The sequence below is a fragment of the Lingula anatina genome, chromosome 1, assembly GCF_051362555.1.
Source record: "Lingula anatina isolate TDL-2025a chromosome 1, LinAna3.0, whole genome shotgun sequence".
Taxonomy (NCBI): Eukaryota; Metazoa; Brachiopoda; class Lingulata; order Lingulida; family Lingulidae; genus Lingula; species Lingula anatina.
Window position 1 is genome coordinate 15681088 of NC_141767.1, and position 14404 is coordinate 15695491.

The following is a 14404-nucleotide window of genomic DNA, read 5'->3' on the forward strand; positions in this document are numbered from 1 at the left end:
CATTTGGAATTGCAATAGAAATAGCAGTAGGGTCAGCTTAGTTCTGAAGATCTTCGTTCCTTTCAAAAGATTTTAAAGGGGAGGTAAAGAAGCGCCCTTGAACACCTGATGATAACGCACTGATCAGAATTCTAAAGTTACACAGTACAAGGAATGTTATCACGGTTGTACCTTCGTCCATTTAGTATTTAATATTACTAAATGAAAAATCACGTGAATAGCACCTTTAGACAAGAGGGGGAAATATTGATGGAACCTATTAGTCTTTCGTTTTTAAAAGTTAATCATTGAACGCAAACAATTTGATTGGCCGGTGCGATGCGAAACCGGAGCTTATTAGTCACGCAGTTCTCAAAACTTTTTGATAACGGGGCATTTATTTATTGTTGTTGTTTTTGTCTTTGTTCACTAACGTATAAAGAGATTTGTCTTCAGATATACATCACCACTGCGAGTTTTTTAATTTTGCGTAGATATGGCTGAGCTTGGTCGTAGATATGGTTTTTTCCGTTGTCCAGGCTGCAATGGGCAGTGGGAAAGCTCTCATGTTTATGTCAACAATATGACGGGGCAGGTGAGTGCCGATTGGATTTTTCATGAGCTTTATTGGTGGGTTTAGGTGAAGTCCGTATTTTTTTCTTGTGGTTATTTTAATAAAATAAAAATTCCAGTAATAGCTATCTATGGGACCTTTGCACAACCATCGGGTAAAATTGGTGGATAAGAATTAAGCACTTCGTTTAAAAAGTATGTATTATAAGAAGAGGCAAATAAGTCAATCTTATAATCTAGTATAAAAATTAACGATGGACAATTTTAACGTGTGATATTGACCTGCGTGTCTTTCTCTTTGTGTTAACCTAGCGCTATTTCTTTGAAAAGTGATTACTTTTTTTAATGTATGAGTATAGTTCGATATCATTTTCAGGTTGCCTACAAACAAAAGTGTAAGAAGTGTAACATTGAGTGCGACCCGTACCACGTAGAGGAGCTAAAGTGTTCTATATGTGGCATGCAGGGAAAACTCTGCAAGTGTACCAAGGAGGAGAAGATGTCTCGTCACGTGAACGAGAAAAGACCACACCGAAGTGATCTCTGCATGAAGTGCCGCGCCGGGATTCGTTGTACTTCTCCCAATCTGATGCTTTGAGGAAAACAAAAAATATATATGGAACTGTTAAATGATTCACAGATGAACATTTAAGGAACTGATTTACGCTTAGTCACAATAAAAAGAGTTCCAATTTCTTTGCTGGAACAACATTAAGTACTTTGTAAGGGATTAACCCGCCAATATGAAAACCAATTTTCTCCTACAAACAAATCATTTCTGTATCCGTCTCAGTATTTGGATTCATTGTTTTATTCCATCGCTAACCCTATGTTTTAATGTTTGGTTGATTATCTGTTTAGAACTCCACGGCTACCTGTACATTTCAGTAGGAACTACCGACTTCAGGAACTTTTCTTTGAGGAGTTAAATAGTTATTTATTTATTTATTTATTTATTTATTTATTTATTTATTTTAGATCTGAATTGGAGAGGACTAGTAGCTTTGCAGGCTAGGCATAAGAAAGTAACTCTGGGAAATTTCAAACGTGTACAATAGACCTTGAAGACACTTCGATCGTTGCACACCCGATATAAGAAATTGATTTTGGCATCGAAAATGAGCCAATATCTTTAAACAAAACCTGTAATTTATTTTATTTATTTATTTTTTTTTTCAAACATAGTTTAATCGGTGCTTCTGCCAGTACCGAACTGGGTTGATAACTGGGCTTATGATTAACGCCTGATATCTCTATTATATCTGAGTGCTATCCTTCGTTGTTATTTACAGTGCATTGATAACACTCATATATTGATTTTTGTACACCATGGTTATTATATAGCATTCTGTTTCAATAGCACTTGCTTAGGTCCAGTCTAGCAAACGTAAATTATGTCAGCGATGATTACATGGAATTTTGGGGATAGCTGTTATTTGCATAATAAGAAGGGAAAATACGGTGTTAGGTTCATTAAGCTAAAGATAACTTTGATCTAAACAACTTTCGGTTTGAACATGTGATTCTTTTATCCTTAATGCTGTTACTCAGTATAGGCTCGAGTTTATTGACAATTTACCGCCTCGTCAGACCTTTATACCTACCCCCATTAAATTTAACGAGCAAGAGACTGAGATAATAGACCTTGAAATTCAGAACTTTTTGGATAAGAAAATTATTGTGCCTTGTCAACATAGCAGCCCACAGTTTATCTCTAACATTTTTATTCGTCAGAAGCAAAGTGGCAAATTCCGCATTATCCTCAATCTGAGTCAGCTCAACAAATTTATTGTGTACCAGAAATTCAAAATGGACACGCTGGAGACCATTATTAAACTGATGAGAGAAGGGGCTTTTATGGGGTCATTAGATCTAAAGGATGCCTATTATTCTGTCCCGATTGCTACAGAAGATCAATGCTATCTCCGGTTTCTTTGGAAAGGGGACTATTTCAGTTTACTTGCCTTCCCATGGGACTCACCAGTTCACCACGGATCTTCAGCAAAATCTTAAAACCTGTTATGGCTGAGTTAAGATTGTAAGGCTATGTTAATGCTATTTACATTGATGACACTTTTCTTCTGGGGGATTCTTATGATGAATGTGTTAAGAACATCACAGCCACACAAAATCTTCTCACTAGACTGGGGTTTAGCCTTAATTATGAGAAATCGGTCACTATACCTAAACAGCAGCTGGTTATGCTTGGGTTTTTGCTTGACTCTACAGACATGACTGTCCGTCTCACCCTCCAGAAAGCTACTCACATAAAAGATATCTGCACCAAGGAGTTATAACTCCTTGTCTGCACTAGGCTCATTGATTCTCCAGTCATAACCATCCAGGTTCTCTCAGAAGCTATTGGAACCCTGTGTGCATCATTCCCTGGAGTCGAATTTGGGCCTCTCTTTTACCGTGCATTAGAACGGGACAAAAATGTTGGGTTAGCTAGGTGCAAAGGGGATTATTCAGGTGTCATAACTCTCAGCCAACAGTCCATTAAACAACTGCGATGGTGGATTGATAATGTGCACAATGCTTTTAAAGTTATTTCACACACTGAACCCTCTCACATGATTACTACCGATGCGTCAAAAAAGGGATGGGGGGCAACTAATCAAGGTGGATCTTGGTGGAGGCAGATGGACTTGCACGGAAAGCAATATGCACATTAACTATCTTGAGCTTTATGCAGCATTTTTTGGTCTCCAGAGTTTCTGTAAGGAACTACGTAACACTCATGTCAGGATTAAGCTAGATAACTCTACAGCTGTGGCTTATATCAATTCCATGGGGGGAATGAAATCTCAGGACTGTGATAGACTAACTACTGACCTGTGGGTATGGGCCATAGAGCGCAATATTTGGCTCAGTGCGTGTCACATTCCTGGGGTAAATAATGTGGAGGCAGATTTAGCATCACGGAAATTTAATGACCGCACAGAATGGATGCTGAATAAAACAGTTTTCTATGAACTTACTCAGCAGTTTTTTGAACCAGACATTGATTTATTTGCCTCTCGCCTAAATGCACAATTAGACAAATTTGTTTCCTGGCACCCAGAGCCTGGGGCTGCATATGTTGATGCATTTCACCTGTATTGGGCACAGTTTAAACCCTATCTTTATCCTCCTTTTAGCCTCATTACCCAGTGTCTGCAGAAAATCAGCAGGGACCAAGTCGAAGATTGCATACTTATTGTCCCCTTTTGGCCAACACAAGCGTGGTTTACCCAAGTTATGACTCTACTAGTGGACCACCCACTTGTTCTGCCACGCAGGAACATTCTCACACTTCCAGGAGCACCGGAAACGTTACCATTCAAAGCACAATTACTAGCAGTTCACTGCTCAGGAAAGCTTTCCAGGGCCAGGAACTTTCGGGAAATGTTGCCGACCTTATCCTCGAGTCCTGGTCAGATAATACAAGGAAGCAATACAATGGAATCTATAAGAAATGGATTTCCTTTTGTGGTCAAAGACAGACTAATGTTTTCAAAGCAGATCTGAACAGTGTGTTAGACTTCCTTTGCCAGTTGTTTCATGAAGGGGCAGGGTACTCCTTGCTTAATTCAGCAAGATCTGCATTATCTGCACTCTTACCTCCGATAGATGGGACTAGTGTGGGTGAACATGTTTTGGTCGGAAGACTGTTGAAAGGGGTGAAATCACGCAGACCTTCACTCCCCAGATACTCTCAAACTTGGGACCCTTGTATTGTTATCTATTACCTCACTCGGGCTGACAATAGTTCTCTAAAAGAATTAACACTCAATCTCTGTATGTTGCTTGCATTAATCACTGGACAGAGAGCTCAAACGCTACATAAACTGAAATTAAGCGACATGAATATTGAGACAGATTTCATCAGATTTACTCTGTCATGCCCTGTTAAAACTAGAGGGCCAGGACTTACACTCACCCTTCACCCTTATGAGGAACCCAAATTATGTGTTATGTCTCTCATAAAATGTTATTTAGAGAAAACTCAGGTCATTAGAGGAGATGAAGATCAATTGTTTATATCATTTGTTAAACCACATAACGGGGTGACCAACGCCACAATTAGAAGGTGGATACTGACTGTCATGAACAAAGCTGGGATAGATACTAATGTATTCAAAGCCCACAGTACTAGAAGCGCTGCTACGTCAGCAGCCTTTAGACATAATGTACCAATTGCCAGTATTCTTAGAGCAGGTTCTTGGAAGTCCGAAAGTACTTTCACCAGGTTTTATAATAGAACAGTGAGAATTACGGATAATAGCTTTGCAATGGGAGTTTTACAACATTAATTGCTTGTTGGTGATCTCTGTTTCTCTAGGTGCCCGGTTGGCATTGCCAGGGCTACCATGTCACTATACTTATTAAATAGTTATGTATTCAATTACTTGTGTTTAGTTTCTCTCTCTTGCCTCTGAAGGAACTGGTAGCCACTTTAAAATCTCATGGAATCTCGCGGTTGAAGGTGATTGTAGGATAATTGAAAATTAAACGAGACTTACATGTAAGTTGAAGTTTGAGATAGATTATCCTACAATCACCGGAGACTGAGAGATTACATGCCCACCACTGCCCTCCCATTATAACAGGCTACCAGCTCCTTCACTTTAAAATGTGCCTACTGCGCGTGCGCTGCTATATCTCATGTAATCTCTCAGTCTCCGGTGATTGTAGGATAATCTATCTCAAACTTCAACTTACAGGTAAGTCTCGTTTAATTTTCAATTATTCAACGTTAACACCCCCCGACTGAATGGTTGACGCAAAGTGAAATCGAGGCTTAACAAACACACAGTTCTCAGAGCTTTGACAAAGTGAAACCAAATATATATTTTGTTGTATTTGTTCACTGATCTAATAAGGCAATTGGTTTGTTATGACACTCCATCATTACTAGTTGCGTCAACTGGTCAACATGCCTAAATTTGGACGCTCAGGGCCTAAACAAGCTCAAAAATTAGGTCGGAGATATGGTTTTTTCCGTTGTCCAGACTGCAATGGTCACTGGGAAAGCTCTCATGTTTATGTCGACAAATTAACAAGAGAGGTGAGTGACTATGTTCGTTTCGTTTTATGAACTTACTTTGATTGTTTTGACGTAGTTGGGGTCGATATCTGTTTATAAGTTAGAATTGAGTCATGTGTAGCACCTTGGCGCAGCCATCATGAACTGTATCTTGAGTTATAGGCCTATCTCTACTGAATGTTGTGATTTGTGTTAAACTCGCTCTTTTTTTAAAAAAAGTTTTTTTCCACTGAATTATGGGTGTAGGCCAATATTATTTTCAGGTCGCTTACAAACAAAAATGTAAGAAGTGCAACATCGAGTGCAGCCCATATCGCGTAGAAACACTGACGTGTTCCCTGTGTGGTTTGCAGGGAAGCGACTGCACATGTACCAAGGAAGACAAGATGGAGCGACATGGGGACAAGACGAAAGCGCACCGCAGTGATCTCTGCATGAAATGCCGTTCCGGGAGAAAATGTTTCTCCTCTCGCCCTTACTGATGCTTTGAGTAGGCCTACATACATATGTACATACATGGGGCTGTTAAATGATACATAGATACATGGAACTGTTAAACGACTCACAGACGGCTTATTCATAAAGTAATTTTGTCACGGAAAACCTATTGTTCAGCAAATGAAAATTTTAACTCCTTAATATAGATGTGAAATGCAAACATTAAAAGACAAGCTATCCATTTGCCTCAGCGTTATTGTATTGTTGGATCTGCGCGTGCGTCTCCTCCGTAAAATTGGCCGAACTCTGTGGCAGACGACCAGTTCACAGAATCAGAATCAGAAGTTTTTTGACTATCGCCCTACATCCGGGCATGATCAAATACAAATACAAGAAGTAATCCGCAGAGTGATTACCATATACAGTTTGATATACATTATATAATGTCTAGACTAAAGCAGGGAAAGTACATGTACTACTCAATAAAGATCAATATAGGAATAATTAAAAAAAAAAAAAAAAAAAAAAAAAAAAAAAAACTGATTCAACTAGAATAGGCTACACTAAACCTTATATTAAACTAACTATTATTTGGGGGGATATGAAAACTGCATCATCAGTTAATCTAGGTTTTATTCAGCATGGATGCAATTTTCATATCCCTAGCTTTAAAACAATCATAAAGAAAATTAGTTGTGCATTACATCACAGCAACAGCGTAGCAATCACTTGTTTCTTTACCAATAATTTCACTCGTTTCAATGTCATCTTAAAATTTGCGTTAGCATGTTTGTTAAAATCTACAAATAAAGGATGATTTCTGTGGCCTTTTATCGAGTTGTCGTTCGCAGCATTAAGAAATATTGGCGGAATTCCAACCCAAGATTAGGGTTGCATCCTTTTTCTTCAACAACGCTGATCCTTTCTGCTGGCCAATAGGGGGAGTCGCTGTTCCTGATGTCAAACGCAACCCATCTGTTTATTTACGACTACAGTGTATGTACCTAGCCTTGGAAATAACCATTACTCCGTGAGACAAAGCGTGCATCTCGGTGTTTCTTCTTAAATGCTACGAGTGCTACACCAGGCCTTCCCAACTACCAGACTCGGCACCTACGGGTCCAGAATAAACCGGTATATCTGACCACACTACCCGTTTTCAAGGTGTGTGTCAGATCGCATAAAAGAGTATCATACCCTATCACAAATTCTGTAAGCCTACTTGTCATCCGGGTATCACGCCTCGTTTTCGTCAAGTAGGAGTCGTATGAATAGAACAGATGACTCCCCCAATCAGGGGGTGGAAACGCGCTACTTATATGATTAAGACGAGCCTAGCCGTCAGTACCGGTTATTGTTTTGTGACCTTGAGGAGCAATTAGGTTTGGTCGTTGCGGCACGCATGAACAGTAGTTGAACTACCACACCTGGGTCTTTTGTTTTTGACAACTGTTCACTCGTCATCGAGGCGCTTGTTCAAGACTACAGGCTGATATCTACTAGTACTACCAGTGGCTTCATTCCCACATTCATTCTTCGTTCCCACAATACTTAAGTTTTCTGTCCGTGCATACAAACCCTGAAAAAGGACAGCCTCGCTGACGAGAACAATAGACGTTTCTCACCCCTCTCTAGGATTACCCCTGCCCTCAATCTCGTCCATCCCGGTAGTCATGAAAATAATTTAACCCCCGACAGAATATGCTTCTGCTATCAAAATTAAGTCTACTTTTCTAAATTAATATATAAGTTTGCAAGTTCTTTTTTACAAAACATCATTGGCTATGTCCGAACCTAAATTTTATGTTAAAAATTGCGGTACTGTCAGATTTTAGCATAAACAGAGAAAATTGCAGCAGCGCATGAATCTAGATGAGATGCACTACTTTCCAACCCCGATTAGGATCATTGCTATCACATCGCGCACCAGGCAAAATCGGTGTGGTGGCTGATACTCTGTAATGCGATCTGACACACACCTTGAAAACGGGTAGTGTGGTCAGATAAACCGGTTTATACTGGACCCGTAGGTGCTGAGTCTGGTAGTTGGGAAGGCCTGTACACTGTTTCGGGTGTCAATAAATTTATGCCAGTACTTTGCCCTTTGAATGGTTCACTTACCTTGTATCATATTTTGATTTCACAAAAGAGTTAAAACAGGAAATTGAAGTGGGGCTACCCCCAGCAGTTTATGTTGTTAAAGAAAAGATACTCATGTACCTTCCAAGTTCGTGACCGTGCCATTGCTGCCTATCGGGTGGAGCAATATATGACGTTTGTATAACAAGAGGCTGAGGGAGTGCACGGTGTATCATTCATTGTAAATCTCTACACCTGTTACTGGCAGGCTCATTCACCTTAACTTGACATCTTCAGTTTTTAATTTTTTTGAACAGATATAAGATTAATATTATTTGCATCAATAAATATTTTACCAATCTTAGTCATGTTTGCCGTGGATTGAGTATCGATTACTTTAATGTTTATTTAACAAAAAAAGTGTTATAAAGGTCATACGAGTGAATAGGTCCAATGTTTTTAAATTCAGCTGATACGGTGGATTATATAAATCTTATAACAATGAAAAATTTCAAATGACTTCGTATTACGCAATTTCTTATTGTTGTGTCACCAAATAAAGTTCTGTATTTGTAAAATGAAATGACGTCGAAATCGCCATAATGGACGCTGCTCAAAACGACAGTTTACTTTCTTCCTTTGTTTCCAAACAAGTTTGCTAGTTTAACCATGGTAAACACTTTTAAATATAGTATTTGCCGAACTGTATACTAGGATCAAAGAACATCAGAATTACGAAACATATCCCAACACTGAACTTCACATGTTGTTGAGACAAACTATGTTCAATTAAAACTGTAATGATTATACGCAGAAGCGCGACGAGATATTATTTACTTAAGTGATGTGTCGTTTCCTAGTCAATCACGGTTGTACTAAAGAGAATTTTCAAAAGATGGCCCTGTCACTAATGGAACTGCCATATACAATTTTACTCGAGAAGCACCGATTGTGCACCAGTTGTTCTATTCGATAGACTGGCGTAGTACACCCTCTCATATCAGGGCCCCACTAAAAATACTGTATAAAACATATATATATATATATATATATATATATATATATATATATATATATATATAATTGTAACAGACTACTAGCGCACTATGTGGTCAAAGAGAAGGTGTATTATTATGCTACATTTCTATAAACTTGGAACGGTGCTCTTTCGTTGATCAGTTCTGTAACAATGCAGGCCATGTGTTTTCAATCGTTTGAATCTTTTTATTCAAGTTTATATTTCTTAAACTACCTATTACTTATAAAATAAAAAAAATGCAACTTTTCTAATTAATGAAAGGCGACAATAGATTTTTATTGTGTATGAACATGTTAATTTTAGATGTACATGTAGGGCAACATGTAAAGATGTTTATAAGTTTTTCCCACTGTTGAATGTACACCATAATATTAGACTTAAAATGTTTGTAAAAATCGGTTCCAAAGAGATTAAGCGTGTTTACTATGTATAAAGCAACGGACCTTGTCGCTCCCTCGATGATAGCCAAAAAGTAGAAACAATTCAATTTTACAATCGTTATACAAAAGAAAAAACTTATTTCGCCATGTATGAATATTGTAAATATCTGTGTATATCTCTACAAATTGAAAAAGGTACTGGCAAAGAAGTAATATAACAAAAAAGCTTGAATAAATAAAAGCGCCCATTTCCTATCAGCTGGATGGGTTTTTACGAAACAGACGATAATGTTCACATTTAGCACCGGTTACTGTTTTCATTTTACCTGAGAATCCAAGAAAAATAACATTATTTGACCAGAAGCGGAAACAATGTATAAATTGGCATTTTTAACAAATTAAGAAGAAATCTCCTTTCGTCAATAAACAACAGATTCTTTGCTAAGGCTATTTACTAATCGCTCTCTTCTAGCCAAATACTTTTCTCTTGGAAAAAAGAAACAATCCTTCTACTCTGTCAAGATGTTTTCTTTACTTCATGATCCTCCGCCTCTGCATCGGCTAAAGAATTCAGCGTCCTGTTAAACACGTTAAAGTTTTTCCAAGCAGAGCCGGGCAATGGGGGTTCCATCAGTTTTGGTTCCTCGCGCTGAACTAAAGTATCTCTTAAAGGTTCTTCAGGTTCGTGCAGAGGGACCCTAAATGCGTTCCAAGCGTGCACGATATGTGTCACTCGGGAGACTAGATCTGGTAACGACACGCACTTTCCCTGATGGTGAAAAACTTCGAGGTCGCTGGAATTCCTTTCTTTTGGGTGTGGTGTAAGATCAAGTACGTTGCTCTGAGTGACAGCCATCCCGAATTTGCCCGCGTTATTTTTCAAAGGTCTAGTTCGTTTTCGTGGAGTGTCTGTTAGTGATACTCCAAATACAGTCGCCGCCCTGGTAAACTGAAATCTGGGTTTTGGAAAAGAAATAGTCCTTGCTGGGGACGTCGGGGCACTTCGTGAGGTCTTGATTTTAATGTCAAAATCAAATTCTCCATGGTCTTCTTGATCATGTTCATCATCAGTATGAATTTGTTCCCCTTCCTGTTTCATATCCCGAAGCTTTGTTATAATATTCGCAAGTAAGGGCGTCGGTTTTTTCGATTCACTTTCATTTGAAGGCGGATTTTGAACTTTACGGAACTGATGCATCCTTGCATTTCGTGCCCTAGCAATAATTTTTTGTTTCCACTTGTTCGTTGTTTCTCTCTCTAGTCGAAAGGATGTCAGTCGTCTGTCGAACTCTTCTAAACTGATGCTGGGTAGGTGATGGTTTTGTAGCGTTTTATACGCGTCTTTCTGTTCGGCAGACAAACCCATCGGACAAATCGCTCTCTGGTGTCCGTTCCTTCTCATTTCTTTCAGCTCTAGATTTAAAAATCGTCTTTGCATTCCCAATTTCCCAGCCTTCATTTCTTTCTCGTCCTCTATCTTGTGGATCTTTTGATCTAACTTCCGTTGTTCTCGCAAATTTCTAAACTTGGCTTCGTTCATGTATTTTGATGTGAAGAGAGTAGGTGGTACTTCCGTCTCCTCCATAGCTTCACCAGTATGCGGCTTCTAGGCGTTCACTGATTCTAAAAAATTGGAAAAATGATAGCAAAAAAAGATTGTTACTAAGATTAATTCAATATTAATTTATGTGCATTCTTCACCAAGATTCCCTAAATCACTGAACCTCTGAACAGATGCCATATGGTCAGCCAAAGGCAGAATGCAGTGAAATGCAACGTAACATCCTTAGAAGTGCAGGTGCACTTCTATTTAAATGTGAATCCACGTGTTGACATTGTAGTGTGCTTTCCCAAATTTAATGTATATATCGTGACGTAGCGGCATCTGATTTGTTTACTCCAATAAACATCAAATTTGTTTACTTTGTCAATAACACAGAAATCATGTTTATAAATTTTGACTATTAGTTTGATCGATAAATTGTACAAAAACGTAACTGAAACCACGCATTGTACTACACCAATTCTTATTCTCTATAGTGGCAACGAAAACAGCTTTTACTGACAATCATCAACTGTTAATGGTGTATTTACGTAACCCTAAAAGTAGGATGAACGTGAAATTTTCAATTAAATGCTTTACGTGAATACGTTTTTCGGGGACCCTGCATGCACCAAATAAGCAATTTTCCACACACAGCTCTAACAAATATCCCAGCCGCTTTACCAGATCACACCTTACACCTGACTACACACCCACTTCCGCGACTTTCGTATTGTGTGCCGTTAATTAGCCGTATCACTATTTTTAATATGCTTACACCTATGGCATAAGGGTACGGTACACGTGCCATGACTCATTAACTAGTTTGTTTGCGTTTAATACAGCATATCTAGTTTTCGAATTTGTTTGTATGTTTTAAAGCCCTGCTGTTCCATTCCATGGCCTGTGCTTGCGTTTTGTGACATGTGTTTCGTCTCCCAAGCGTCTGTGTTTTGTAGTGAATATATTCAGCTCAAGGCAATGATTTAACTACCACGCATTTAATAAACCACCTATGTATTCGCTGTAGTGATTTTATCTTAAATACATTTGCCTTTGATCAGTTTAAAACACGTTTTGTAACATACATGTATGAATTCGCTGTAATAATTTTATATCAAACTTAACATGCCTTTTATCAGTTTAAGACATGTTTGGTAACTTCCATGGCAAATTTGAAAAGGAAAATGATTCTGTTTCCTACTACGCCTCTCCACTAAAGTAAGGTTTTACTTTTTATCTTTTCACTTTAAAAATGCAGTGACTTGCATATATCAACAATAAGCTCGACATCATCTTTTTCCGTACCAAGGTAAAATATAACAAGGTAATTTTTAGAACTGAACTGCCACTGCACAAAACGTGGCCCTTACAATAAGCCCTAATGGTAACGAATGCGGTTGCCGCAAAGACAAAAAGTCGCCAGAGTTCTTATATTTGACATTCTATGCGGGTGTTTGAAGCACAAGGCATAGTGCAACCACCACATTTTAGTGCTGCTCGCAACAAAAGAAGATTAGAACACAGGGATAATAACAAAACCCCACTTTTGTCGTAATGCCTAGAATTATCTTGTTGATTCAGGATTTCGTTTCTACAGGCCCTAAATCATTGTCGCATTTTGGTTTGCCATGCCATCTTTTGTTCGTCCAGCTCGAGTGAAATCTTGTACATTGTATAACTGCTGGCAAACATGGAAATTTGTGATCAGTATACATTGTGTATTTGTTGGTTCTGCGTATCAGGTAGCAAACTCAGCTGCCACCTCACGCTATTCTCCCCCCCAATGTAGTGGTATATTTTTATTGATTTTAATCACCATCAGCATACAGTAGGCCTATGTCCGTTTTCTTCTGAGTGGAACGACGACGTTCCGCCATCTCACCCGCTCTGATATAAATGTTTTTCGTAAAACTGTTCAATATCAATACTAAATTTTCATGTGATTGGCAATCACCGGTGCGCTTAGCGTTTTCTTCTGATTCGATGAGCTTGATGCAATGACCATGTGCTGCTATGAATAGAGCATTTAGATTTACAACATGCCTTTTTGTTCTCTCCTTACCACTACCTGGAAGCGATGCCAAACTGATTGCTTCTCAATGTAATATTTGTTAAGTGTCTATTAGTTCCAGGCACATGGTCGATATTTGCATTTATTCCAATAGAAAACAAAGTCCAAATCAATATACAAATATTCCTGGTAAATACGGCAAGTAGCATCACCACAGTATCTATATCGCAAACAATCGGTCCAGAAATGAAACAGAATTTTGGATATGTTTGGCGAGTTGAAAAGGTAAATAATAATGATACTATAATGGTATAAAGCTAACGATTGAGAAATTGAAGTCAACATGTGTTGTATACCCCTCCATAGATTTTTGTATCTCTCATAAAATGACAAGATGACTAATATTATTTACTTTGTGATTCGAGCTCTTTAAATTTCTACCATTAATGTAATGAAACAAAGTTATACATAGCTGTTAAACTACAGCAATAGGTCAGTGTGAGAAAATATTTCTTTTTAATGCTTCCTTAAAAGCTTACTAGTTATAAATAAATGAATAAATATCTATCATTCTACTTCAACTAAACAATTAAAATATATCTTTAAATCTAATGGTAAATGAAAAGCAAATTTCAATGTCAAGCTGAAACATATTTCCCTAGATTCTTTTTTCCTGGGTATAGAGATTCCACAGGAGTCGGTTTCACTAAAATAACATAACCAATATGTTTTTGCCGGATCACAGTGAAACAGAATACACAACAGAATACGCAAATGCAAACTAACTAATGAAATATGTAAATTTGCTTTGGAGTTTGTCGTTGGACAAAGACAGACTGCTTTACTTTACGTTTGGTCCATTAACTGAAGTTTGAATACAATACATCAAACTATGGCATGTTACCATTTGGTGAATAGTCAAACGTCTAAATTCACATTTCGCATAATCACAATTTTACCAAAAAATCTATCCTTAAAGATTTAAGAATTAATCTAAAAAGACGAAAGAGACAAAATATTAAACTCACCATATCTAAAGTCACACTTTTTTGCTTTAACGGTACTGGTTGTTTGTCATCTTCTATGTCCTTATTCACCGCCTTGGACACCACAATGTTGTATGCTCTGAGGTGCGTGCGTGTATAGTGCTGTCACAAGGTTAAATTCTTATTAAAAGGGAACCATCTATCTCATCCGTTACTAGCCCCAGAATAACTTGAGACCACAGAGGAGCAAAACCGCTCTGCGGTGTTGGCAGTGTCATAATTTAAGTACAGTTTATTCTATATTGCGTGTCATGTTTTTACTCTTCTTAGTTGTCTTAAATACT

At 38.1% G+C, this 14404-nt stretch overlaps 2 protein-coding genes and 1 long non-coding RNA gene across 5 annotated transcripts; 2 read left to right on the forward strand and 1 right to left on the reverse strand.

Annotated features, from left to right (window-relative positions):
- Positions 1–87: 87 nt before the first annotated feature.
- Positions 88–4920, forward strand: LOC106163588 (zygote arrest protein 1). 2 transcript variants are annotated; one of them, XM_087014986.1, is made up of 2 exons: positions 88–574; positions 929–4920. In XM_087014986.1, the coding sequence occupies exons 1-2, from the start codon at positions 476–478 to the stop codon at positions 1148–1150; spliced, it is 321 nt and encodes a 106-aa protein (XP_086871112.1). In that variant the 5' UTR covers positions 88–475; the 3' UTR covers positions 1151–4920. The 2 variants fall into 2 exon arrangements, with proteins under 2 accessions (XP_086871112.1, XP_013396680.2); XM_013541226.2 differs by having other exon boundaries at positions 929–4900.
- A 175-nt stretch (positions 4921–5095) lies between these two features.
- Positions 5096–6844, forward strand: LOC106166037 (uncharacterized). Its single transcript, XR_001238757.2, has 2 exons — positions 5096–5602; positions 5845–6844. It is a non-coding gene; the product is annotated as an uncharacterized LOC106166037 (long non-coding RNA).
- A 2453-nt stretch (positions 6845–9297) lies between these two features.
- LOC106165999 (uncharacterized) lies at positions 9298–14253 on the reverse strand. Of its 2 annotated transcripts, none has more exons than XM_013544396.2 (2): positions 14103–14253; positions 9298–11140 (listed from the first exon to the last, which is right to left on the reverse strand). In XM_013544396.2, exon 2 carries the CDS (start codon positions 11100–11102, stop codon positions 10035–10037), a length of 1068 nt encoding a protein of 355 aa, XP_013399850.2. In that variant the 5' UTR covers positions 11103–11140; positions 14103–14253; the 3' UTR covers positions 9298–10034. The 2 variants fall into 2 exon arrangements, with proteins under 2 accessions (XP_013399850.2, XP_013399851.2); XM_013544397.2 differs by lacking the exon at positions 14103–14253 and adding an exon at positions 11242–12883.
- Between the last annotated feature and the right edge of the window lie 151 nt (positions 14254–14404).